Below are 21,089 nucleotides of genomic sequence, written 5' to 3'. Positions count from 1 at the left end.
GCTCACCTACATAACCGGTTAAACGCAAATGCAGAGTTCGTGGTAATATGTTGTAGTTGTTAATACTGGACCGCACAATCAACAGAATTTTACAGAATGTTGAGAATTGCCTTCACCGCATTTTTGATCGTCGTTGCGATTTCATGTAAGTAAGACACTCGTTGTTTGTAGTGATCTCCGCTGTATTTAAACCGCGCAGCTATGTTTTTTTTATCAAGAATGTAGTTGGCCTATGACAATACGCCGTAAACTGCATGTCAAAAACTTTTTAGTGATTTTTTTTCATATGTGTAGGCTGTTAACAGTTAATCATATTAATAATAATGATGTGTGCAAAAGAGTCATAATAATCAATTAGAGCAAAAAAAATGCAACTGCACTGATGACACCTTATAGGTCTTGGAGCAAAGGCTATAAAAGTGACTTTATTTTCAGACGTTGTACTGGCAGAGCAATGCAAGGACGAAGTTTATTGCAAGGATCTCGTCGCGTCTGTTCCTGACTGCTCTCACTTGAAACCATTCGAGCGTGAAAAGTGCCCTCTCGCATGCAAATTATGCGTTACAGAACAACCACCGACATCTGGTAAGCACCATTGCTCAAAGGTTGCTTAAAATGTACAAGACAAGAATTCCATTTTGGTTAATTGCGTTTATCAGCAGAAAATTTGAAATGTTTTCTGTAGCATGTAATTAGCTAACCTAACGACGATACTAACTATTTTGAATGAGTTTGCTAAACACAAAATCACAATTAATCCCGGTAAACATGATCCAAAAGTCCACCAATTGTAGCTGAAAGTAAGACGGAACGGTCCGGCAATATTAACAAGTCTTAAAGGTTTCATTTTAACTCGACAGCACCTGACAGTGATCTCGTTTACAAACTTTTACTTAATTCCGACTACACGCCGCTGTATCGTCTTCTCGGATTCCCGAACACGACTGTGGAAATGGGAAACCTTCGTGGCATCCAACAGGCCGGCGTCAACGTATTTTACGGCGTCCCGTACGCCCAACCGCCTGTCGGGGCCCTGAGGTTCCGCAAACCCAAGTCACATACTGGATGGACTGGAATTAGGGACGCTACTGTTCCTGGCTACCGATGTATGCAAGAAACTGGAGGTATGTTCTATGTTTTCTTCATATAGTATATATGGACATAACCTGCATGGGTAAAATCAAAGCCCTTAAAGAGACAAACCGGCACGAGGACCCCTTTTTCTGGAGATGTATAGAAAATCCAGCACCGGCTCCACCCCCCTCTTGTGGGGCCTCGGTTAAAGTGGATTGATATTTTTTTTTGAAACTAGGATATAATATATTAAAAAAAACATAACGTAACGCAATATTTCTTTTTCCCGGAACTCAAAAAAAGAGTAACAGACGATCAACTTAGTTTCTGAGTTTTCGGGATATACTGATACGTACAAAGACAAATCCGTCATTCAACACAGACCTGCACAGGCTAATTCCTGTGGTCATTCATGACCTTTTTCCTTGCAGTATTTTTTGCCTTTCACAATTGCAAAGAACCTGGACGCCTGTTAATCACGACTGTTATCTCTCCATATACAGTAGCTATACGCGTAGTACTATATGTAGTAGAGGAGGTCAAAGCAAACCTTATATATTGCCGACCGATGATGTCGTCAGTCGAAGTCTTTTGAACACTGGGTCTTTTTTTACAGACATTTCAAAAAGTGAATTCAGCGAGGATTGCCTGACTCTTAACATTTATTCACCTTCTCAAGCCAACACAACGCAGAGCTTTCCAGTCGTTGTATATTTTCATGGAGGCAACCTTCTATACGGATCGAGTAAGTAGAAATCTTTTTCACCTCTGAAATCCACAAGCATAGAAATTAGAAATAAAGATGCTTCTGGTTACGAGCAAAATACGTTTGTCTTATATATCTAGACTGATAGATTTTAGCCAGGAAATAAACGTTTCATCGCTTTTGGTTACGAGATATTATTACTTGTGATACAAAGGCACGACTTACGACGCTCGATCGCTGGCTCTGGATGCAAACGTGGTTGTTGTGACTGCAAACTATCGTTTGGGTTTCTTCGGATTTCTGTCATCCGGCAACGACATTGTGAAAGGTTGGTTAAACTCTTTGCTTTCAACTCTTGTTTGAGATTTGGTCACTATGAGCGATGAAAATTGTTTAGTTTTGCCAACGGCTGCGACGAACAAACCTATGGGCATTTTTATTGTTATTTTGTGATTCCATTTTGTGTTGATTTTGCATGTAGACACTGTTGGGGCGAATATATTTTTTTGAGAAAACTGTATAAATTAAGCCCCAATAAAGCTGAACTAAAAATGCACTACGTTTTTGAAGATAAACTTGTTCTGTTCCAGGCAATTTCGGACTTTACGACCAGCGCCTTGCTTTACAATGGGTAAAAGAACACGTTGCATTGTTTCATGGAAACCCTAATGCGATCACAATCGTCGGTTATTCCGCTGGAGGGAGCTGTGTTAGTGCCCAGGTAAGATTTAATAAAACAGGCAGACCGATCCATGTACCAAGTGGAAAACCTGACCGGTATTCTCGCCCATTCGAATCCAGGTGTGATTCGAATCCCCGTGTCATAAAAAAATCTGGTGATTATTGTGATCAATGATCCATGTGCCTTGTAGAAAACTAGTGGTATGACGCTAAAAAGAATACACGATAAAAATTAAAAAAGGCAAAAAGCTCATCCGGACAAATCCAGTTATTCTATAGATCAACATTCCAACAGCAAAATTTAACCGAGAAATTACCTCCAGGACAGACCTATGTTATATGCATGGAGCAGATATGTGTAGATTGAAAGTCCGCTGTATCATATGCACTAAGTTTTGCACTGTTTTCCTGCAGATTATGTCTCCATTAAACAACGCAAGTCTTTTTCGACGTGCGATTATTCTGGGAGCTGCACAAACCAAACATGCCGATGTAAAAAAGCAGAGGGAAAATTATCAAAGAGTGTTAGGTAAGAATACTGGCGTGCGGTTATTGGATTGTCAAGATTAAACAAATATACCCAATGCTTAAAAACAAATTTACCTAATGCTTAGGATAAATAATTCCTCTTGCAGATTAAGGCGGTGTATGATGAGTATCTTCACTCTTTAACTGACTTACAACAACATAATTCACTTCAAACAGTTTTGTTGTATTTTAGATTTGACATTTTGCAAAAACTCTTCTGACGAACTTAGTTGTTTGCGATCGAAAAGTGCGGAGGAAATTGTGAGAATCACCACAGAAATACAAAGCAGGAAGATTCTGGAGGACATCATCCACTTCAATTACGGGGAGAATTTCCTCCCTGGGCTCCCAGAAGAGTTTTCCTCCTGGGCACCTAATGTTGATCAGTGAGTTTTAGATAGAACTTCCCACCAGAAACTATTGTTGTGTTCACAATGTTTGTATTTATAAAATCAAAAATATCATGTTCTGTTTTTCATAGGCAAGATAATATGTTGGCCCAGTAAAAATAACTTTAAATTTGATTTTGGATTATTTCAGATACAAGGTAGTGTTTGGCCTTGATGAGCTGGAAAGTTTAAAATACATTGGATTGGCAAATTTCAACGTAACGATAACAAACGCCGCGGCTCTAATATTGAAAGACCAACATCTGAGTCAGTCAAAGTTTGAATTGATGTCTACACTGATGGAGTTTAACTACAAGTAATTATTTAAAAGGGTTTTTCTGAAGTTTGATAACATTTTACTTGTGTTGAAATGTTGGATAGTTGGTCTGTGGTCATCTGAAGTTAAAAATTAAGATATAATTTTGCTTTGTTAAAAAAGTATAAGACACAAAACACACTTTTTTGCATGTGGGTATAGAAATTACGACGAGTCAGATCCAAAAACGTCCACAGCCCTAAGTCTGCTCAATATGTTGAAAGACTGGAATATTGTTGTTCCTTCCATCACATTTGCGGACAAGCTAAGACAACTAAATGTTACCACGTAAGTTATAGCCTGTAACAATACAAGGTGATACAGAAAATCTCATTGATTATTTGTTCGAGATTCAAAACAAACCGTTTCTGACCATTTACTATTGGTTTGTGGTCAACAAACTCACAACAAATGGCCGAATTTTTGTCAATGCAAAAACCTTGACAATATTATCACAACAAAATGTTTTCCAACGGCATTGTCATTAGCAGATAAATACTCGGCTCGGTGTGTGTAGCTCAGCATAATATTAACATTCGCCATCTTATTTCGGCAACATAAATACATCAGAAAACCATTAGAGACCCGGTAACTCTTGTGGTTTTATTTGTATCCACACCACTTTATGTTTCATGTTTACTGGTCATGTGCGTAGTATCTATGAGTGCAATTTATTTTATGTGATTAATAAATAAAAATATTAATGAAATGAGAGATTCTTGCAGCTATTTCTTGCGTTTGGATCAACCCGGTCTGAATTATTTTCTTCAAATGAAACCGCAGCGTTTGCGGATCAACTTACTTGAAAAAGGTCTTCCAGGACGTTTTTTCAGTGTCTCCTCCATTCTATCACAGGATGGTGATGACGTCAGCAAAATGCTGATTGGAGCGCTTGAAGGCTTTCTACGCATGGGGTAAGGATACATTGATTTTTCGGTACCGTTAGTTTTGATCGATTGCTAACGGCTTTAAAGGTTGCTTTGTAAAAACAAAGCCATCATCATTTACTGTTCATGGTTTTTCACAAACGAGCTGTAGCGAGTAGTTTTTTTTTACTTTTCCGAAAACCGGTTAATGTGGGAGGCTGTGTAGAATAAAGATGAAAACTGCATAAATCTGTACTTGTCAAGACAAAAACCTGAACTATTCAGAAATATTACCTTACCGGAATCCAACGTGCACTGGAATGTTTACGATCCAACGACAATGGACACCCTCGTTATTGGAAGCTCCTATTCCATGCAACAAAACTATTACCGTCGTGCACGTGACCTGTGGAAGAACGTTGTGCCTTACGTCATCAACGACCTTTCGTGCGATGACGCAACATCAACACCTGTTCCACCTACGGTATGAATTCACGCTCCGAAATAATTTTTTGTACAGTTTTGCGTGACTTATGTTTTTAAAAATACTCTGCAAGAATTGATTTATTTTTTGAAAGCTACTGTAAAAATCATCAAATCTGTATTGTATGAACTCCTGTAACTTGATCAGTATTATTGTTTCCAACTGCAAAGGTTCTCCTGTCCCAGTTTCCCTGGACAACCTTCTGACTTGTCAAACCAAATATGCAATTTGAAAACCACAACTAAATTAAACACGCCGTCCATGTATTCAGAATCCACCAGAGCAGTGCGCTGATTTGGAAGAATACCTCGCCTGGAAAGAGGAATACGTATCCTGGCTGTCCGATTACAAAACATGGAAGGCTGAGTTTCAAAAGTAAGGGACTTTTTCGTATGTGTCTCTTCTCGCGGCGAAACTTTCTTCTTTTTAGATACAAGAAGTTGGCTGACGAAGGCAAAGCGTGCCGACAGGCGGAATAAAATAGTATTTATTTGTGTTTTGTTTTGTGGACAATCTCAGTACGGCGTTGCCCGCTTATAAAATGAGAAGCGTGTTTTTCAATAAAGTTGGGCCAAGCACGAATAACTTTGGTGATAAAAGTTATACACAACGACAGTACAGCGTAAGTTTCGCGTGGATACCAAGTAGGGTAAGTATAGAACACATTCCATGGTAACATAAACATCACTTCATTAATGCTTTTCTGTTGGGTTGTATACAAACTTACTGAAGCGCAACAACAATTAAAGCTGCAAAGTCGCGCGAACCGCCTGCGGCGCTCGATATAAACAGTGGCAGTGCAATGTTGCCAACTTTCTGCTGGTCATTATGATACTTACTTGTGTTTGAGCAAGCTAGAGGTTGAATGATGTTGGCCGGAAGGAAAATCAACGGTTTTGTTTTGTGTTTCATGATCACTTTGATGAGCATTACACCGGGTAAGGAATGTTTTTTATGTTTTAGTACCTGCTGCATGTTTGGTCTGCACGGTTAACCTAAATGGAAGGAGGAGATAGTTTTGGTTTCAATGGTATCACTTATAACTATAACAAGTTTCAACATCTTCTCAATATGAAATACCCGGAAATACTTTATTCGTTTCGGAATACTTAAAACTGAGGGGCTTTAAATCTCGTAATTTACATTCTTACTTGCGTAATAGAATATGTATCCTTTGGCGATCACATGAACTTGTAGTTGAAACCTTGCCTTCACGCCAGAAATCCTTTAGTATTGAGACACACAATAGTGTTCGTAGTCCTCCTTTTAGTGTGACCAGATTGACATCGGATCTGGCCCCTATCTCGTGGGGTTTTACAAGCCTTTATTTCGTCCATTGTGTGATACCCACGCCGGCTTTGTTACAGCTTCAGCAAATCCGATTCTGCAGCTGCTTCAAAAACCGGATTACACCGGAATATTCCGCCTTCTCGGATTCCCGAACACGACTGTCGAGATGGGAAACCTTCGTGGCATCCAACAGGCCGGCGTCAACGTATTTTATGGCGTCCCGTACGCTCAACCGCCCGTAGGGGCCCTGAGGTTCCGCAAGCCTGTTCCACACCCTGGTTGGAATGGAATACGAGACGCCACTGAGCCTGGTTTTGGATGCATGCAGTCCATATCCAGTATGTAGAAGTCTATACTATATCTTGAAGCCTACTACATATGTTTTATGTAAACGTTTTTTGTCTGTCTAATACTGATTAACCTATTTTTTGTTATTCATTGGGTATATACGGCTTCCACCGGTGCTGTGTGTCTTCTAAGTTTTTATTATTTTTTTATATTTTTTACTTTGTGTTCACTGATAATAAACAAAACACGCATACCTGGAATACATAAATCCCAATGCACACTTCCATTTCAGCCACGCTGTTGTTTCCTGGTCGACTAAGTGAAGATTGTTTGACCCTGAACATTTTTGTACCTTTGAACACGAACGCAACTCATCTTCCAGTGATAGTTTTTATACATGGTGGAAGTCTGCTTTACGGTTCAAGTATGACTTGCTTAATTAGTCCTCGGCCTTGTTAACTCGTTCTATGTTTTCATTGTGATTGCAATTGTACAAGCTACCAATTCAGACCCTATATTGAAACATAACTGATTTTACTGAACTTTACGCTCACAAGCCAGTAAAGTAACGATAAAAATATGCTCATAAATAAAAACATTAAAGTGTATGAAGCTGCATATGTGTTTTTGTTAAACATGGGAGATTCTTGGATGGCAAACTCGTTGATTGGCAAAAGATATTTCACGAAGTATGTTTCTGTTTAGATCTTATTTACGACGCCCGTTTCCTGGCATTAAACGCGGGAGCAGTTGTGGTTTCGATCAATTACCGTTTGGGATTTTTCGGTTTTCTCTCAACTGGAGACGAAAAACTTAAAGGTAACGATTGTTTCCACTTAGCCAGAAAGGTTAACATAACATTGGACACAAGCTCACTAAAATAATAGGAAACAACAGTCCACTGAGGGATATAGTTTTTAACTATCGTCGCGTCTGAAACATGCGGGACGCGTTCGTCGAAACCTTGACCATGAACACAATTGACGAACATCACCATTAAACATTTGCATTTCTGTTGCGAATCGCCATTTTACGCAAAGGCAAATTGTCTTTTGTAGGAAATTTCGGCCTCTACGATCAGCAACTTGCCTTGCGTTGGGTGAAGAACAACATAGCTGACTTTCGGGGAAATCCCAATGAGGTAACGCTCATCGGACATTCCGCTGGGGGTCGCGCCTGCACTGCTCAGGTAAAATAACTTTGCATTTAACTAAAATCGTTTAACCATTTTCCGTCAAGCCGATGCCTAACAAAATCACGTACAAGGCATGTATTGTCCTTTATAGTTGCTTTCAATAAACAGCAGTTAAATCAAAGTATCCTCAATGTTGTCACGTTGAAGGTTTTGAGTTGACAGTGAACCTTATACATGTAGATAATGTCGCCACTGAACAACAACACTCTATTCAAACGAGTCATCCTACTCAGCAGCGGAAACAAACCAAGTTCAATGTCCTTGAGCAGACGCAAGGAGGTCTACAAAAATCTGCTCGGTGGGATTTAGAGATGGAATTTTATTTTTTGCTTTAAAAAAAAGTTTTCATTTCGTTTTATTTTGAGTGGAAGTTCGTATATTTATATGACGTGATTCAGAATCCCCAAGGCGCAGACAACAATCTGTTGGTTGGTACCTAGTTGGGTAGCTAACGATTTAACACATGGCCCAGTAGACACACTTATAGCCAACAATTTAACATATTCTTCCAAGAGTCAAAAATGAACGGATTTCGTTTAAAACTGCATAAACGCTGGCACGCTGACCAACAAAGCAAGGGCTTGTAGTGCTTTTTTAGTGTGATTAAACTTGTTTATTTTAAATTTTTAAGAAATGGCGGTTTGCAACAACACCGCGGACGAAGTGGATTGTCTGCGTTCGGTCAGCGCCGACGAAATTGTAAGAATTACTGGGAAAATGTTGGAAGGATGGTTCTTTGGATCATACCTGGGTCTGACGTATGAGGAAGAATTTCTTCCTGGAAAACCGGAGAATTTTCTCGAATGGGCGACGAACATTAATGAGTGCGTATTAGATCAAGCCTTAAGCACATTGGGAGTATGTTTTTCACGTCTTTCGTTTTAAACAAAAGAAGTTATTTAAACAAAATGAAGATAGTTTGAATGGTTTCCACGGTAAACTACAATTGTTTAGTAAGTTTTGTGTATATGGGCCTATGAATTTATATAAATTTGTAATTAAATAAGAACTATTGTTTTTGTCACAAATCTGCAATGAAAAAAACACTTTTTGTGCGTCCGGCTAACACAATTAAAGAAATCTTGAATTTTAAACCTGCAAACATAAGCAATGTATTTCAATTGGAAACCTTGTGAAACGAATCGTTATTAGGATTTTATACAGAAGTTATAGATTTTAAGCTCCCTTTTTAAGGTAATTATGCGTCCGGGGACATTGTTTTGGTTGATATTAAATCTTTCCATCCATAGTTACGATGTGATAATTGGACTTGGTGAGTTTGAGAGCTCGATCTACACCGGTCTGGTGGATCTCAATCAAACTATAGCTGATGTCATACCACAAATGTTGCAGGAACAACAACTTTCATCAGCCACACTAGACCAAATCACGAAGCTGATGGAATTTAACTACAAGTAGGTTAACATGGTATAAACGGTCCATATAGTGCCTGAATGGATTGATTGTTTTAATTTGCAGGAAATATGACGTCATGGACGTAAAAGTTGCTCGGGATTTGGGAATGCTGGAAATGATATCTGATAGATATTTTAACGTTCCTTCCACAGAGTTTGCCGACTATCTTAGACAAGCAAACGTTACAACGTGAGTCTGGTTTTTGCAAGTATAGTTAAAGGAAAGGAAAAAGGAAACTTTTGGCATTGTCAAACGATATAAAGCAACCAAACTTTTCATCTGATATTGTCAAAAATACCCAAGTGGTGTAAGTATAAAGGCAAAAAATGGAAATAATATTTTTCCAGCCCAAATGTTTTAAATCATGTGTCGAAAGTGTTTCTGTCCAATGCAATATCACCTAGAAGGCCAATGGGAGAAAGTTTAGTGCTATATAATTCAAAACGCCCGATAACAAAAGTACCAAGCTACTTAAGCTAGCGTTAAAAACCATTTCTGCCTTATGTAAAACCTTGGAATAGTCACAATTCCACGTTGTTGCAATCAAATTGCTTGTATTTAACATCAAGGTACTTCTTCCGCCTCGTGTACCCCGTGCTCCAATCTTTACTTGTTCCTCGCCCCGAATATTTGAGAGGCAAACTTGTTCATGAAGACGTGGTTGCTTACTTGTTCGGGGCTTCCGCCATCATTTCACCTCAGGGAGAAGACATGCAAGTCACCAGAAGCTTGATCGGGGCAGTACGCAGTTTCATCCACACTGGGTAAATTGTCGTACTTCAAAATGAATTTGTGCGGTTTTGTACACACACGAGGAATATCCAAGGCATAATGTTGTTGCTATATGAGTGCAAAAAGATACGTGACGGTTTTTATGGATTGCACTACAACTTTTCGGCTGATGATGTAACATAGCATCAATATAGGTTCCACAAAATTGGAAGCTATTCCGACATGAATGGCCATTATTGACAATTGTAACACAAAAAATAATTTTTTTAATTGTGCAACTTATGAAACATTGCAGACGAATCTTTGACAAATTCCGTGTCATGCGCATTTTAAAACATAAAGTTAGAAAAAACTATACACCAAACTGCTTGAAGAATCCCTTTGCAGTGCATATAGCACCCTGGTCTCGTTTCAGCAATAAAATAGTCATACTGTAAATCGATAAAAAGTAACACCACAGTGGCAACAAATGACATAGTGAAAACGTCCCAAGAAGACCAATGCCATAAAGTTAATATGCGAATGTACACATCGTATAGCGTTTTATGACTGCATTTAAAGTGTCGCAAATCATTTTTACCAGCAGTGCCATGTTGCAGGGTGGTAGGTCTTCCGGATTCGTCGACTACATGGAACGTATACGATCCAAAAGTGATGAACACCCTTAAAATCGGACTCAACTACACCAACGAATACAATGTATTTGCGAGATCACGTGATCTCTGGACAAATGTAGTTCCATACGTCATCAATAAAGAATGTGACGACGGCACTAAAACGGTTTGTAAGCTAAGTGGGCATTTATGACTTGCTTGAATTTCGAAAATTTTTATTGTCCGTCATGCGTTGTCTGAGCAGTTTGAGTGTTTGTCTCTCTTTGTGCTAAAACCTTGGGTAAACAAAAACAGTTAAAAGATTAAAATTGGCAATAAATGTTTTTTTCCATGCAAAATATAATTTATATTTCAAGTTAAAAACCATTCCAGATGCCTCAAGAAGGTTGCGTGGACACGGCTGAATACACGTCATGGAAGGAACAATACCTAACTTGGCTTCTCGACTACAAAACTTGGAAGAAGGAGTTCCACAAGTAAGTACAGGGTTTACATATTTACCGGGTTTAACTGAAGAAAGTTTGTCATCCTTGTGGCGTGTCTGAAATTTAAACTTTGTCACGTAAAATGGAAACGCCTGATGTCTGCGGTTTTAAAGTAAACTCCTCCCTTCAGTTTCACTCTTGATTTCTTTGCTTAATAATTAAAATATCAACGCTTTTGTTCTTCGCTAATAGTTTGGTGATAAAGGAAACAATCATGGTTTAAAGTTTGAGCAAAATCGTCTTGGGATAACTCACAAATCATTTTGTTATTCGAAGGTACAAAAAGCTAGCAGACGAGGGAAAGGCTTGTAAAAGAACTGGATGATGAACGACCTCATGTTTATCGTGCACTCGTATAGACCTACATTGAAAATATAAAAATCATACACATTGAAGTTTTGGAGAGTTCAATTGAGTTGACAAAACCAGTAGTTCGCATACATATGTTTACACCTATTTTGTTTCAAATTTTCAGATACATTTTTATTACTTTGAGTTTTATTGCTTAGTTACAAAGCGTTGGTCTCGTAACAAAGTTTCAATTTTAACTAACATGGCGTATGGAAGGTTGGCAAATATTTAGCTAATGCTTTGACGTCGGAAAAACTTTGGCCAGTTGACATTCCGTCATATAAATGTTTAACCAACACTCAGAGAACTTTAAAAAGCATGTGAAGCCAGAAATAGCGGTCTGGTTACAAGCCACGTTGGTTGGAAATGGTTCGGATTGCAAATGTGCAGTGTCACCCATAAATAAAACCACTTTCGCATTATTTAGTTTAAGCACCTGTCATACGCTTGTTTGAGGAACAATTAATGAGGGCAAAGTCATATTTGCTCATAACTTTTCTCGCCTGTGCACGTACACATATAACGTATGTGGTTTCGAATTCGTGCTACAAGCATCCTGCTGTTCTGACCCGATACACAAAAACTTAGCGTTTTTCATGAAGCATCACTTCTTCTCTATCACTTCTCTTTTATTCACAAGCATAATAAGTCCCGTGTTAAATTTTTCACCAAACATGTTGTGCTTTTCATTATATTAATACGTGGTTTGGTGTCACTCAAATCAGTGGTATTCAAACTTTTTTTGGAGTCTCGGCACACTGTGATCGTCTACATTGGTTTGCGGCGCACCAAATTTCTGTTCCAATTCCAGCATTATTCAATCAACGCTATATACTCACTATAGGTTCCCTAGTAATGATTGGAGTGGCAACACCTGATCCTACATCAAGACACAGAGTTTGAGAAACCCTGACTTATAAAATTACTCCAATGTGGTTGAATAAACTGTCGCGAAAGGTGTTTTAAGGCAAGCATATGAACAGAGGTGTAACTGTATTTTTTGCTCAATCAAGAAAAACTCGCACACAAACACGCAGTATGGAAGTTATTTACACGTGAAAAAAGACGACATCGCTTACATCAAGACAGGTGGAGAAAAAAAGGCATATATGAATCATGACGTTCGTTTCCAATACAAAAAACACATCCAAAACAAATTCGTTCCATATCAACACAAGCAGGTGCCAGTAACCCAAACATTTTTATGGCACTGATGATAAAACATTCGGTTGCATTTGAAGCTTCGAAACCTATCGGAGTCATTTGAAACGTATGCTTGTGGGGGTATGGGTCACGTGGGAAGAACACACAGACACTCAGTTGTAAAAATCACTGCTGAACATTTTCCCATATTACTCGTTCAAAACTTTTCGCTGACCCAAGTCTTGACATAAAAACTTCCGCGATGGTCACAGCCATAAAGGTCAGTACGTTCTCCCACGTAAAAAGCGCCAATGTTTATCGTTGACCCAGCTTACAACTTGTCAAACAAAAAGGTTTTGCGGAAAGGCAAATATTGGATCCAGGTAATTTGAAACGTTGAGTCAACCCATTAACTTTAACGAGTCAGTAAACGTGCAGATGCAAGAACATACACCAAAGCCGAAAACGAAATAAAAAAATTTGGTGTAAACACTGCTTTCCTGGAAGCAGGCGCTGTGTTGCGAAAAAACAATTGGGTGACACTACTGTTGAACAAGCTCTACAAGTGTGTCAAGGCGCGTTGCCAACACAGAACACTGATGATTGTTGCGTCATAAGGGCAATGCGTGAAGTACTACATGAGAGTTTGAGAAGGACTTCGCTGTTCGGTGGAAACGCACGCGTGAGCGAACTTTAGAAAGTGATCGAGAGGAATATTTTCGCTTATGGTGCAGGTTTACCACAAAAATACAACAAACTGTTTCAAGGGAGTGTTGTCAAACCCAAATGCACCTCAATGCCATAGCTTTAAACCATAAAACGCGACGAACAAAAGCACATCGTCCAGCCGCACCTACAAAAAACATTTCCGACTAGAAATGACGCCCTAGAGACCACTGTGACGTCACAAGCAAAACGCAGGCAACACATCGATTTAATAGCGTTCGATCGTGTTTTGACGCGCGTGCGAATAGCCTGGGGCGGGTGAATGGCGTTGGATCAGGTAATTACGTACGTGTAGGAACGTATGGACATTATACAGACCACATTACTATGGCTTTGTATTATACAATTCGTAAAATGGCCCTGGCTGTGTTGCGATGTTGTGTCGTTCAATCATTGATTAGGGGTTGTTAAAAGTAACATTTTGCCCAAATTATCTACATTATAGGATAAACAATCCAAGTCAAAACACACATGCCAACATCAGCAAACCTTGCTTCGATGTAGGTTTAACCTTTGAGCAGATTCTCACGATTTTTGAAATTATTTTACAAAAACAAAACAACTCCCAATGCCTTGGGGTCAGTCAAAACCGGTTTGTCTAAAAACAAATCAGTTTTTAGAAACCGCTGGTCGCCAAAGCTCGATTGTTTTCTGCGAACCACCGGCCGGAACGGGACTTTCTCGAGTTAAGCACACAGGTGTTAAATTGATGGCGTCAGATTGGGCAATAAGCAGCTTTATGGCAAACGTGTGTACTTTACAAAGCAAAGGAAGTTCAATGTTGCTTAAAACCCAAGATTCAAATTAATACGATTGCTATCGCAACAACGAACAACACCTTCGAATGCAACAATAGTTTCGAAATTGAAGAAAACTGAACAAAACACAACAAAGCCAACGGCCAACCAAATCATAACACACACGGCCAATAGGAACGCGCAATATGTCATACGTCATAACGATCACATTATTAAACCCGACACGTGCTACGTGACATCACAAAGGTCGATTTATGTCTTTCAATTGCGTCTAAGCCGCTTTTCGGGTAAGTACAGTTGGCGAATCGACTCTAGTTGCAGTTGACACATATCGATCTGGTGCGTCACAGCGGGGGTCAGGCGGCCACAGCAGGACATGTGCGGTGGACAATGCCGCTCCCAATATTAACTGACTACAATCGGATTACTAACATTGATGGCGTTAAGCTAGATCTTGTGGTTTGGACGTTGATCCGGAAACGCAGAATGACCACTTACAAGAATTACGTGTATTGGTTAGTCGACACACTTAAAATGCGAATAGTGATCACCGTGGCGTAATCGATTTCAACAGAGCGTGACATCAGTGCCTCGTATTTTGATTCCCCGACAAAAATTTGCATCTAACATTTTCAAATGTAGATAATTGGCGTTTACGATGTTTTATAGTGCGACGCATAGACCAAATGCTTGTAGTAATTTTACGTGGCGCCGGCAAGCGAAACAACGCAACTTTTAAGTGCTTGTGACATCACAGCAACACACAGTTCTCAAGTAGTCTGAACCACTCGGAAAACACATGCGAAGCGGTTAATACGCGTCAAAAAGCTGTTTTCACGACCTTCAGTCAAAGGGTAGACGACTGACCGTTAAAGGGTGTGCAATTCAAAACTCATACAGCATAACCTTTGAGGCGCGCCTGTCGGGCGTGGTGAGCTGGAATAACTGTCTTTTGTGCGAGCCCAGCGCTGTGGCGCAATATTAGCGATGGGCGTAGGGTTTTCCTCTGGGCTTGTTGCGGTTTAGTTGGACGAAATGATCCAAGCAAATAAAAGCCCAACTTTGAGTTAATTATTGTCAACGCGATATGTAGGTCCCACTTAGCACCTTCGAATGAATTAAACGCCCTTCAATACGTGTTGAATGTGATTAGCGCAACACAACATAACCAGTAGTCGCGGGTGCCATTTGGTACTTTCTACTGTAATACAAAACCTTTGGCGTTACGCAAAAGGCCTTTAATTCCCGCGCTGGGCTACACGAGTGCTGGTAGTGAGCTGATCTAATTACAACGGGGATTTGAAAACAATGAATAATCAAGCTACCATTTATAGCAGCACGAGATTTCAACGTTACGTCACTTTCATATACAACTGCCCTCACCACATACGCACTATGACATCACAGTGGTGGTGGGTCATGCGACAGTAAAAAGTGTGTGTTCGGAATCGCTTTTTATGGTGATGGACAGATCCATGTTCGGTGAGAGGAGTGCGGTGAGGTTTAAATAAAATAAAGAGGAATTTTGCCTTTGACAGACATCCCTATTTATACCACATTCAGTTCGAACAAACGGAAAATAAAGATATATGAAATAAATCGTGTTGTAGTACGTATAGCGTACCTAAGTACCATAATGTAACGCCTTAGCACCAAAAGGAAAAAAAACTACAAAACCGAGGGGTGTGAGTGAAAAAAGTAACATTTGCGGCGGTAAAACCAAAACGTAGAAAGCAAAGCTGGAAATAAATTAAAAAAACACGTAATGTTGTTCGAGACGCAACGCAGTCACATACCGCATGATATGAAAACGCAAATGTACGTTTAATAAACTCAACGCGATTCAATATTGTAGCGCAGCTTTGACATAACGCGCCAACACTGACCGTAATAGCTTCACGCAAACGACTATGTACAACATACAAACACATTTACATCACACAAAACGAGCCTTTTACGTGTAAAGAAATAATAAGAAGTCAAACATCATGGCAACTGGTAACAAAATGAAATGAGAACTTAGTAACACACCCTGGACTGGTGATCTCTATCTAGTATTTGTAGGTGAGTCGTTCGTTTGATCTTGCGGTGTTAATTATATCGTTCAATTCCATTTCCTCTCGGTACTTCACGTCCTCATACACAGCCAACTTTCGTACCATTTTTATGTAGGCATAGTTGGCCGACAAACACATCAGGAATTGTTTCTGGAAAATTCAAAATTCAGCATTATTTCTTTTAAATCAGCAACGTTTTCAAAGAAATATTTTGGGCTATAATGGGATTAGGTCATTTTCATTAGATTACCCAAAACACATTTATCTTTGTCAAAGGCCACATCAACTATTGTTCACAATGCATGTTAAGAATCACATGGACTGCAAAATCATAGCTAGTCTGGTAATGTACAGGCTGGACAAAAACAAGCCATTTGCAAGCCTGACAGAGACCTATGGACAGCTAAGCCTTAGGGAAATGTAAGGGCTCATTATTTTAAGCTGGCAGCACACAGATTCTAATCAAGCCCTGAAAGGACTTCAATTTAATGTAGAATAACCTCAGGTAGCAGAAACTTAAATTAAATCCTTGGGTGCACTTAACTATCAACATGATATGCATTGCATAAAATAAGAAGCATGATGAGCTGTATTTTGAATGCACAGCAAATCAATTTAGCTCATTATAAATCTGCGTCAGCAGCTAGCAGCGTACATGGCGCAATACCATTGGGCCACAGAAGGGCTGAGTTCTTTGTCTATTTATATGCGACAAAAAGGTAGATGATGCAGCGTAACACCCTGGGGACATAATGAAGGTATGTCACAAGGTGACGGAGGTACGCATTGCCACTGTTGGCATCTCAACATAAATGGGCAACCAAAGACATATAAACCCAACCTTATTTCCTTGGTGATGACTGAGTAACGCAAACAAACTAAATACGTAGCTTTTGTCAATTACAGACAATTTGGCAGCACTAAGCAGAAAGGTCAGCCAAGCCCACTGCAAACAGGTCAGTAGGCACTGGGCAGTATCAACAAAAGAACATTAAAGTCAACTTTGGCAACTGTTAAACAAACATATCATAAACTAGAAAATTGTCTGGTTAATATTTTCTCAAACCTAGCCCCTTTGAAATACACTTAATACCCACCCAATTCACACAACAGTGGACAGAAAACCCAATGATTTGTAAACATGTGCACAAAGTGAATTATCACAAGAATTATCAACACACTGGCAGTTGCAGATATGGGTCATAGATAGTTTTTTTTTATATGATATAGCAATACTATAAGTTACAAAACCAAACCTTACCATGCTCAACAAGGTGACTGCAGCTCCAACGAAGGCAATGACATACAGTTGATAAGTCAGGTTCAGCTAAAACAAAAAAAATATAATAAGAGACTAAAATTGTAATATTGCCATTTAATAAATTAGTACAACATCATCATGTTACTAACATTTTGATCATCACATAGTGCTGTCAAATCGCCACCGCACAAGCGACCATAGGTGCTGTCACTTCCACTTGGTGGCATAACACCTACAAACAGATTACAGTTAGAAAATCTACCCTACCCAATATTGTTTTTCTCATGATTTTCAAAATAAACCATATATGAACAGCTGAGCATGTCACATTGCGAAGGATAACAAATCAATCATTAAATTACCCAGTTGCACAAAATCAATGCATGTTGATGCACCACCAGCATTGGCATCACACTGATTCCATATGATGATAAACACATATATGGGTATTGCTGCTCCACAACAGAGAAGAATCCATCCAACTGTTATCAGATAAGATACGAATGTGGCCTACAAATCAAAATGATGTTGTTTTTTATGTTGAAGCAAAAACATTAGTATTTTAGTAATTACTGCAAATGTATATTTTTAAAAAGCATTGAAAAATCACTTACAAAGACACCAATGCATATTCCACATCCGGATGTAATGCACCCTTCTTCATAATCACTTTTCACTGCTTTAGTAGCAAGTAATCCAAAGATAAAGATTAGCAGAGTGAGACCAAACATGCAGGCAGCAATTCCATAAGTAGCATACTTTACAGGTAGCAACCTAATAAAAACAGTTTTTGATAACAATAACATGTAACAGTCATCTGCATTTAAGAACCACACTGTGGTTCACTGACACATTCTGATCAAAACAGAAAATTAACTCACATTTCATCGAATGAGGTAATGTTCCAATCGAAACCGGGAATACTAGCATTTTCCAAGATGTCAAATGTGTACGTAATTGCTTCGTGTCCAGTGCCACAAAACACAGCTGTTCCAGCCCAACACATGACTGTGGCAATAAGTGATGCCCATGGAACAAGACTTAGACACCGCACACATCTGCTGAAGCACCCTGAAAAACAAGAAAACATTAAGAAAATAGCATTCAATTTGGTTTATATATAATCTTCATCATGATAAGAATACACACAATTACATAAGTAAAACCTGCTTCTCAAATTATATTGCAACTATATGAAAAATTTTATACAAAATCGTTAAATCATGCTGTAAATTCGAATACTCAACTCACCCATCATGTAATGATATAAATCGAATGTGTACTTCCGCACTTGTGTAAATTTTATCCTTCGGAAAATGTGAAGTAACAAGTTTTAAAGTTGCTGACAGGCGCCTTTATAAGACAAGATATATTGTTCCTAATGCAGCAAAACTGTATGGGTAAATAATTTATTAATCCCAAAACTGAAATAGAAAGCACTAACCAAAACAAACACTTCTCGCGCGCACGTCGCTCGACGCGCTCGGTGCTCAAAGCGTACTGCGTGCTTTTATTGTCAACACACAACACGGCGAAAAGAGAAAAAAAGAGGCCGTCCTCTGGTGGTCATCAAACCGTTTTGAAAATGAATTAACGTTTCCAAACGCACAATCAATAAATTTAATAGCTTGTTTGGCGTAAATAACTAATAAACGTAATAACTAAACAAATTGCTAGCATATATTTGCGTATTATTAAACCCCAAATAAAAGAAATGTGCATTCCGATCATGCGGTATGGTTTCGCGGGTTTTTGAAACATAAGCACCAGCAAAGCTTTGTATTTGCATTGTTTGTTTATTGGTATGAAGGTTATTCATTTCCTCATCACTGTTTGCGAAAGGAAGTGCAATTAGACTTTAACATAAAGCGGAATCGTCATTTGACATTAAGGCTACCACACTGCATGGCACCACTACAGGTTTTTCATATTGTCTGTGTAGCTATATGATTTAAAGATTTTCATCTGGTTGTAATCATTTCACTAAACGTTATTTTTAAATTGAAGAAAAACTACATATAGGCTACTCGCTTTTCAAAGCCAACACTCAAAAAGTTTTGTTTTCACTTTTTATGTATACTGGTAGTAGATGATAATTATAAGTTGAGATGATTTTACTCAAAGTCCAAGCTTTCTTATTTAATTGTACTATTTTGTTCCTAACATACTATCTGGAAAACCGATGCACTTTTTTCTGTATGATTACAATTTCTTGTTACAGGAACATTGGTTTATTGGATAAAGACTCAAAAAATCAAGATAGGGATCGAAAATAACGCCCACGAACTTGTGAAAGTATCTTTGGTTGCAGAAGAAAACTCGTATGTATGCATATAACCTATATTGTAAATATACACGTTGTCAGATGCATTTACAAATATTTTACGCATTGCGCAGTGGAATTAAAACATTTTTGTGTTATTACTACCAATACCACCTAATCCAACTACAGCATTTGTACATGATGGTCATAGGCACTGTACAATACGAAACAATATTACAAAAATTTTACTAATTTACAGAATAATTTATGTCTGTACTATGGCGAATGTAAAGTGTGCTATTGCCTTTTGAATCAAACGCATTACATTTCGCGAGAAGAAACAATGCTGATATCGTTCGCAATCAGTGGGTTTCTGTTCTGGCCCGCAGTACTTGGTATGGTGGGCGTAATGCTTGTGGTCTGCACTTGCCGTGTAGACGATTTAACTCCGCTGCGACACCAAGGGGCAAGCATTTCTCTCCAATTATCAAAACAGCCGACTGTAGCCAGGAGGTTAATTGAGAGATTTAGGCTGTACAGTGCGGTAATGTTGTTGGTGCTTCTGCTGAACAAGGTCACAGTCACGACTGTTGCGATAACATCTGACAACAGACAGATGCCTGTAAGAATAAATGCCCTCCTCACGCGCCTGTAGATGCGCATATAGGAGCGACTGGGTCCTGCGCTCTTCGTTCCTCGGTGACCACGAATAGAAGTCCGGTTCAGGATAGGATTTACGAAAAGCCACAACAACACCAGTTGCATTAGACAAGATACAACAACCCAAGATATAAGGACAATTTTGAACACCGCAAGCGATTGGCGCTCCACTATGCATCCGCCTGGTGCTGCGTATTCGTGTTTGACCAATACGGATTGAACTGACGCCACCGGTATGTAGTATGCTAACCAGAATATCAACACTGAATAGCTGAAGAATTTCACACGGGTGTTATTGAGTGCTGCCAGAGACGGGTTGAGGTAAAAAACACTCTGTCGGGCCCATAAAAACAAATAGCACAACCCGGTGGCTATTGATACGATGAACTCTGACGCACGAGGTAGAACATGACAGAGGTTTCTCGACCATTCGTCAGCAGTCACCGAGTGTGCGGCGTTGTGCTGCAGTGCAAGGTTCCAAAATTTTATACAGCCGTGTGCGACTGACATAAGAGCAATGATGCCACTCAGAACTTTAGTAAATGTTGCCAGGCGCTTTTCGCGTAACGGTCGTCCGCCACCTTTTCCCCTTCCGCCCTCGAGCTTCCGCGCGCCGTGTGTGACTAATGCCGCGATGACGTAGCATGACGTCAGCGTGGCAACCGCGACCAGAACGACGTCAGCAACCCAAAGATCATGACGATGCAATTGGCCAACAGGGACCCCGGTGTTGTTGTCCATTGATTTGTCTGTCACCCTACAGTCAAAAATATTCCTAGAATCTATAATACAGAAACAAAGCGCGG

The 21,089-nt window shown here is 39.3% G+C and overlaps 3 protein-coding genes across 4 annotated transcripts; 2 read left to right on the top strand and 1 right to left on the bottom strand.

Annotated features, from left to right (window-relative positions):
• The first annotated feature begins 44 nt into the window (after positions 1–44).
• LOC145911827 (cocaine esterase-like) lies at positions 45–5,615 on the top strand. Of its 2 annotated transcripts, none has more exons than XM_082999266.1 (14): positions 45–145; positions 436–585; positions 861–1,124; positions 1,691–1,819; positions 1,995–2,108; positions 2,371–2,501; positions 2,876–2,990; positions 3,183–3,375; positions 3,530–3,694; positions 3,857–3,982; positions 4,420–4,608; positions 4,846–5,044; positions 5,316–5,419; positions 5,475–5,615. In XM_082999266.1, the coding sequence occupies exons 1-14, from the start codon at positions 97–99 to the stop codon at positions 5,521–5,523; spliced, it is 1,977 nt and encodes a 658-aa protein (XP_082855392.1). In that variant the 5' UTR covers positions 45–96; the 3' UTR covers positions 5,524–5,615. The 2 variants fall into 2 exon arrangements, with proteins under 2 accessions (XP_082855392.1, XP_082855393.1); XM_082999267.1 differs by having other exon boundaries at positions 861–1,149; positions 1,713–1,819.
• An 88-nt stretch (positions 5,616–5,703) lies between these two features.
• On the top strand, positions 5,704–11,511 carry LOC145911741 (carboxylesterase 1C-like). Its single transcript, XM_082999168.1, has 13 exons — positions 5,704–5,982; positions 6,412–6,672; positions 6,915–7,046; positions 7,328–7,441; positions 7,681–7,811; positions 7,998–8,115; positions 8,449–8,641; positions 9,068–9,232; positions 9,297–9,422; positions 9,803–9,997; positions 10,565–10,745; positions 10,952–11,055; positions 11,341–11,511. Exons 1-13 carry the CDS (start codon positions 5,910–5,912, stop codon positions 11,387–11,389), a joined length of 1,842 nt encoding a protein of 613 aa, XP_082855294.1. The 5' UTR covers positions 5,704–5,909; the 3' UTR covers positions 11,390–11,511.
• Positions 11,512–12,397: 886 nt separating this feature from the next.
• On the bottom strand, positions 12,398–18,748 carry LOC145910473 (neuronal membrane glycoprotein M6-a-like). Its single transcript, XM_082997609.1, has 7 exons — positions 18,612–18,748; positions 18,242–18,431; positions 17,975–18,134; positions 17,723–17,870; positions 17,510–17,592; positions 17,361–17,426; positions 12,398–16,249 (listed from the first exon to the last, which is right to left on the bottom strand). The coding sequence occupies exons 1-7, from the start codon at positions 18,616–18,618 to the stop codon at positions 16,094–16,096; spliced, it is 810 nt and encodes a 269-aa protein (XP_082853735.1). The 5' UTR covers positions 18,619–18,748; the 3' UTR covers positions 12,398–16,093.
• Between the last annotated feature and the right edge of the window lie 2,341 nt (positions 18,749–21,089).

This window comes from Ascidia mentula, chromosome 8, assembly GCF_947561715.1.
Source record: "Ascidia mentula chromosome 8, kaAscMent1.1, whole genome shotgun sequence".
Classification (NCBI taxonomy): Eukaryota; Metazoa; Chordata; class Ascidiacea; order Phlebobranchia; family Ascidiidae; genus Ascidia; species Ascidia mentula.
Note: the sequence above shows the minus strand (reverse complement) of the source record. Positions and strands in the feature narration are given on the sequence as shown.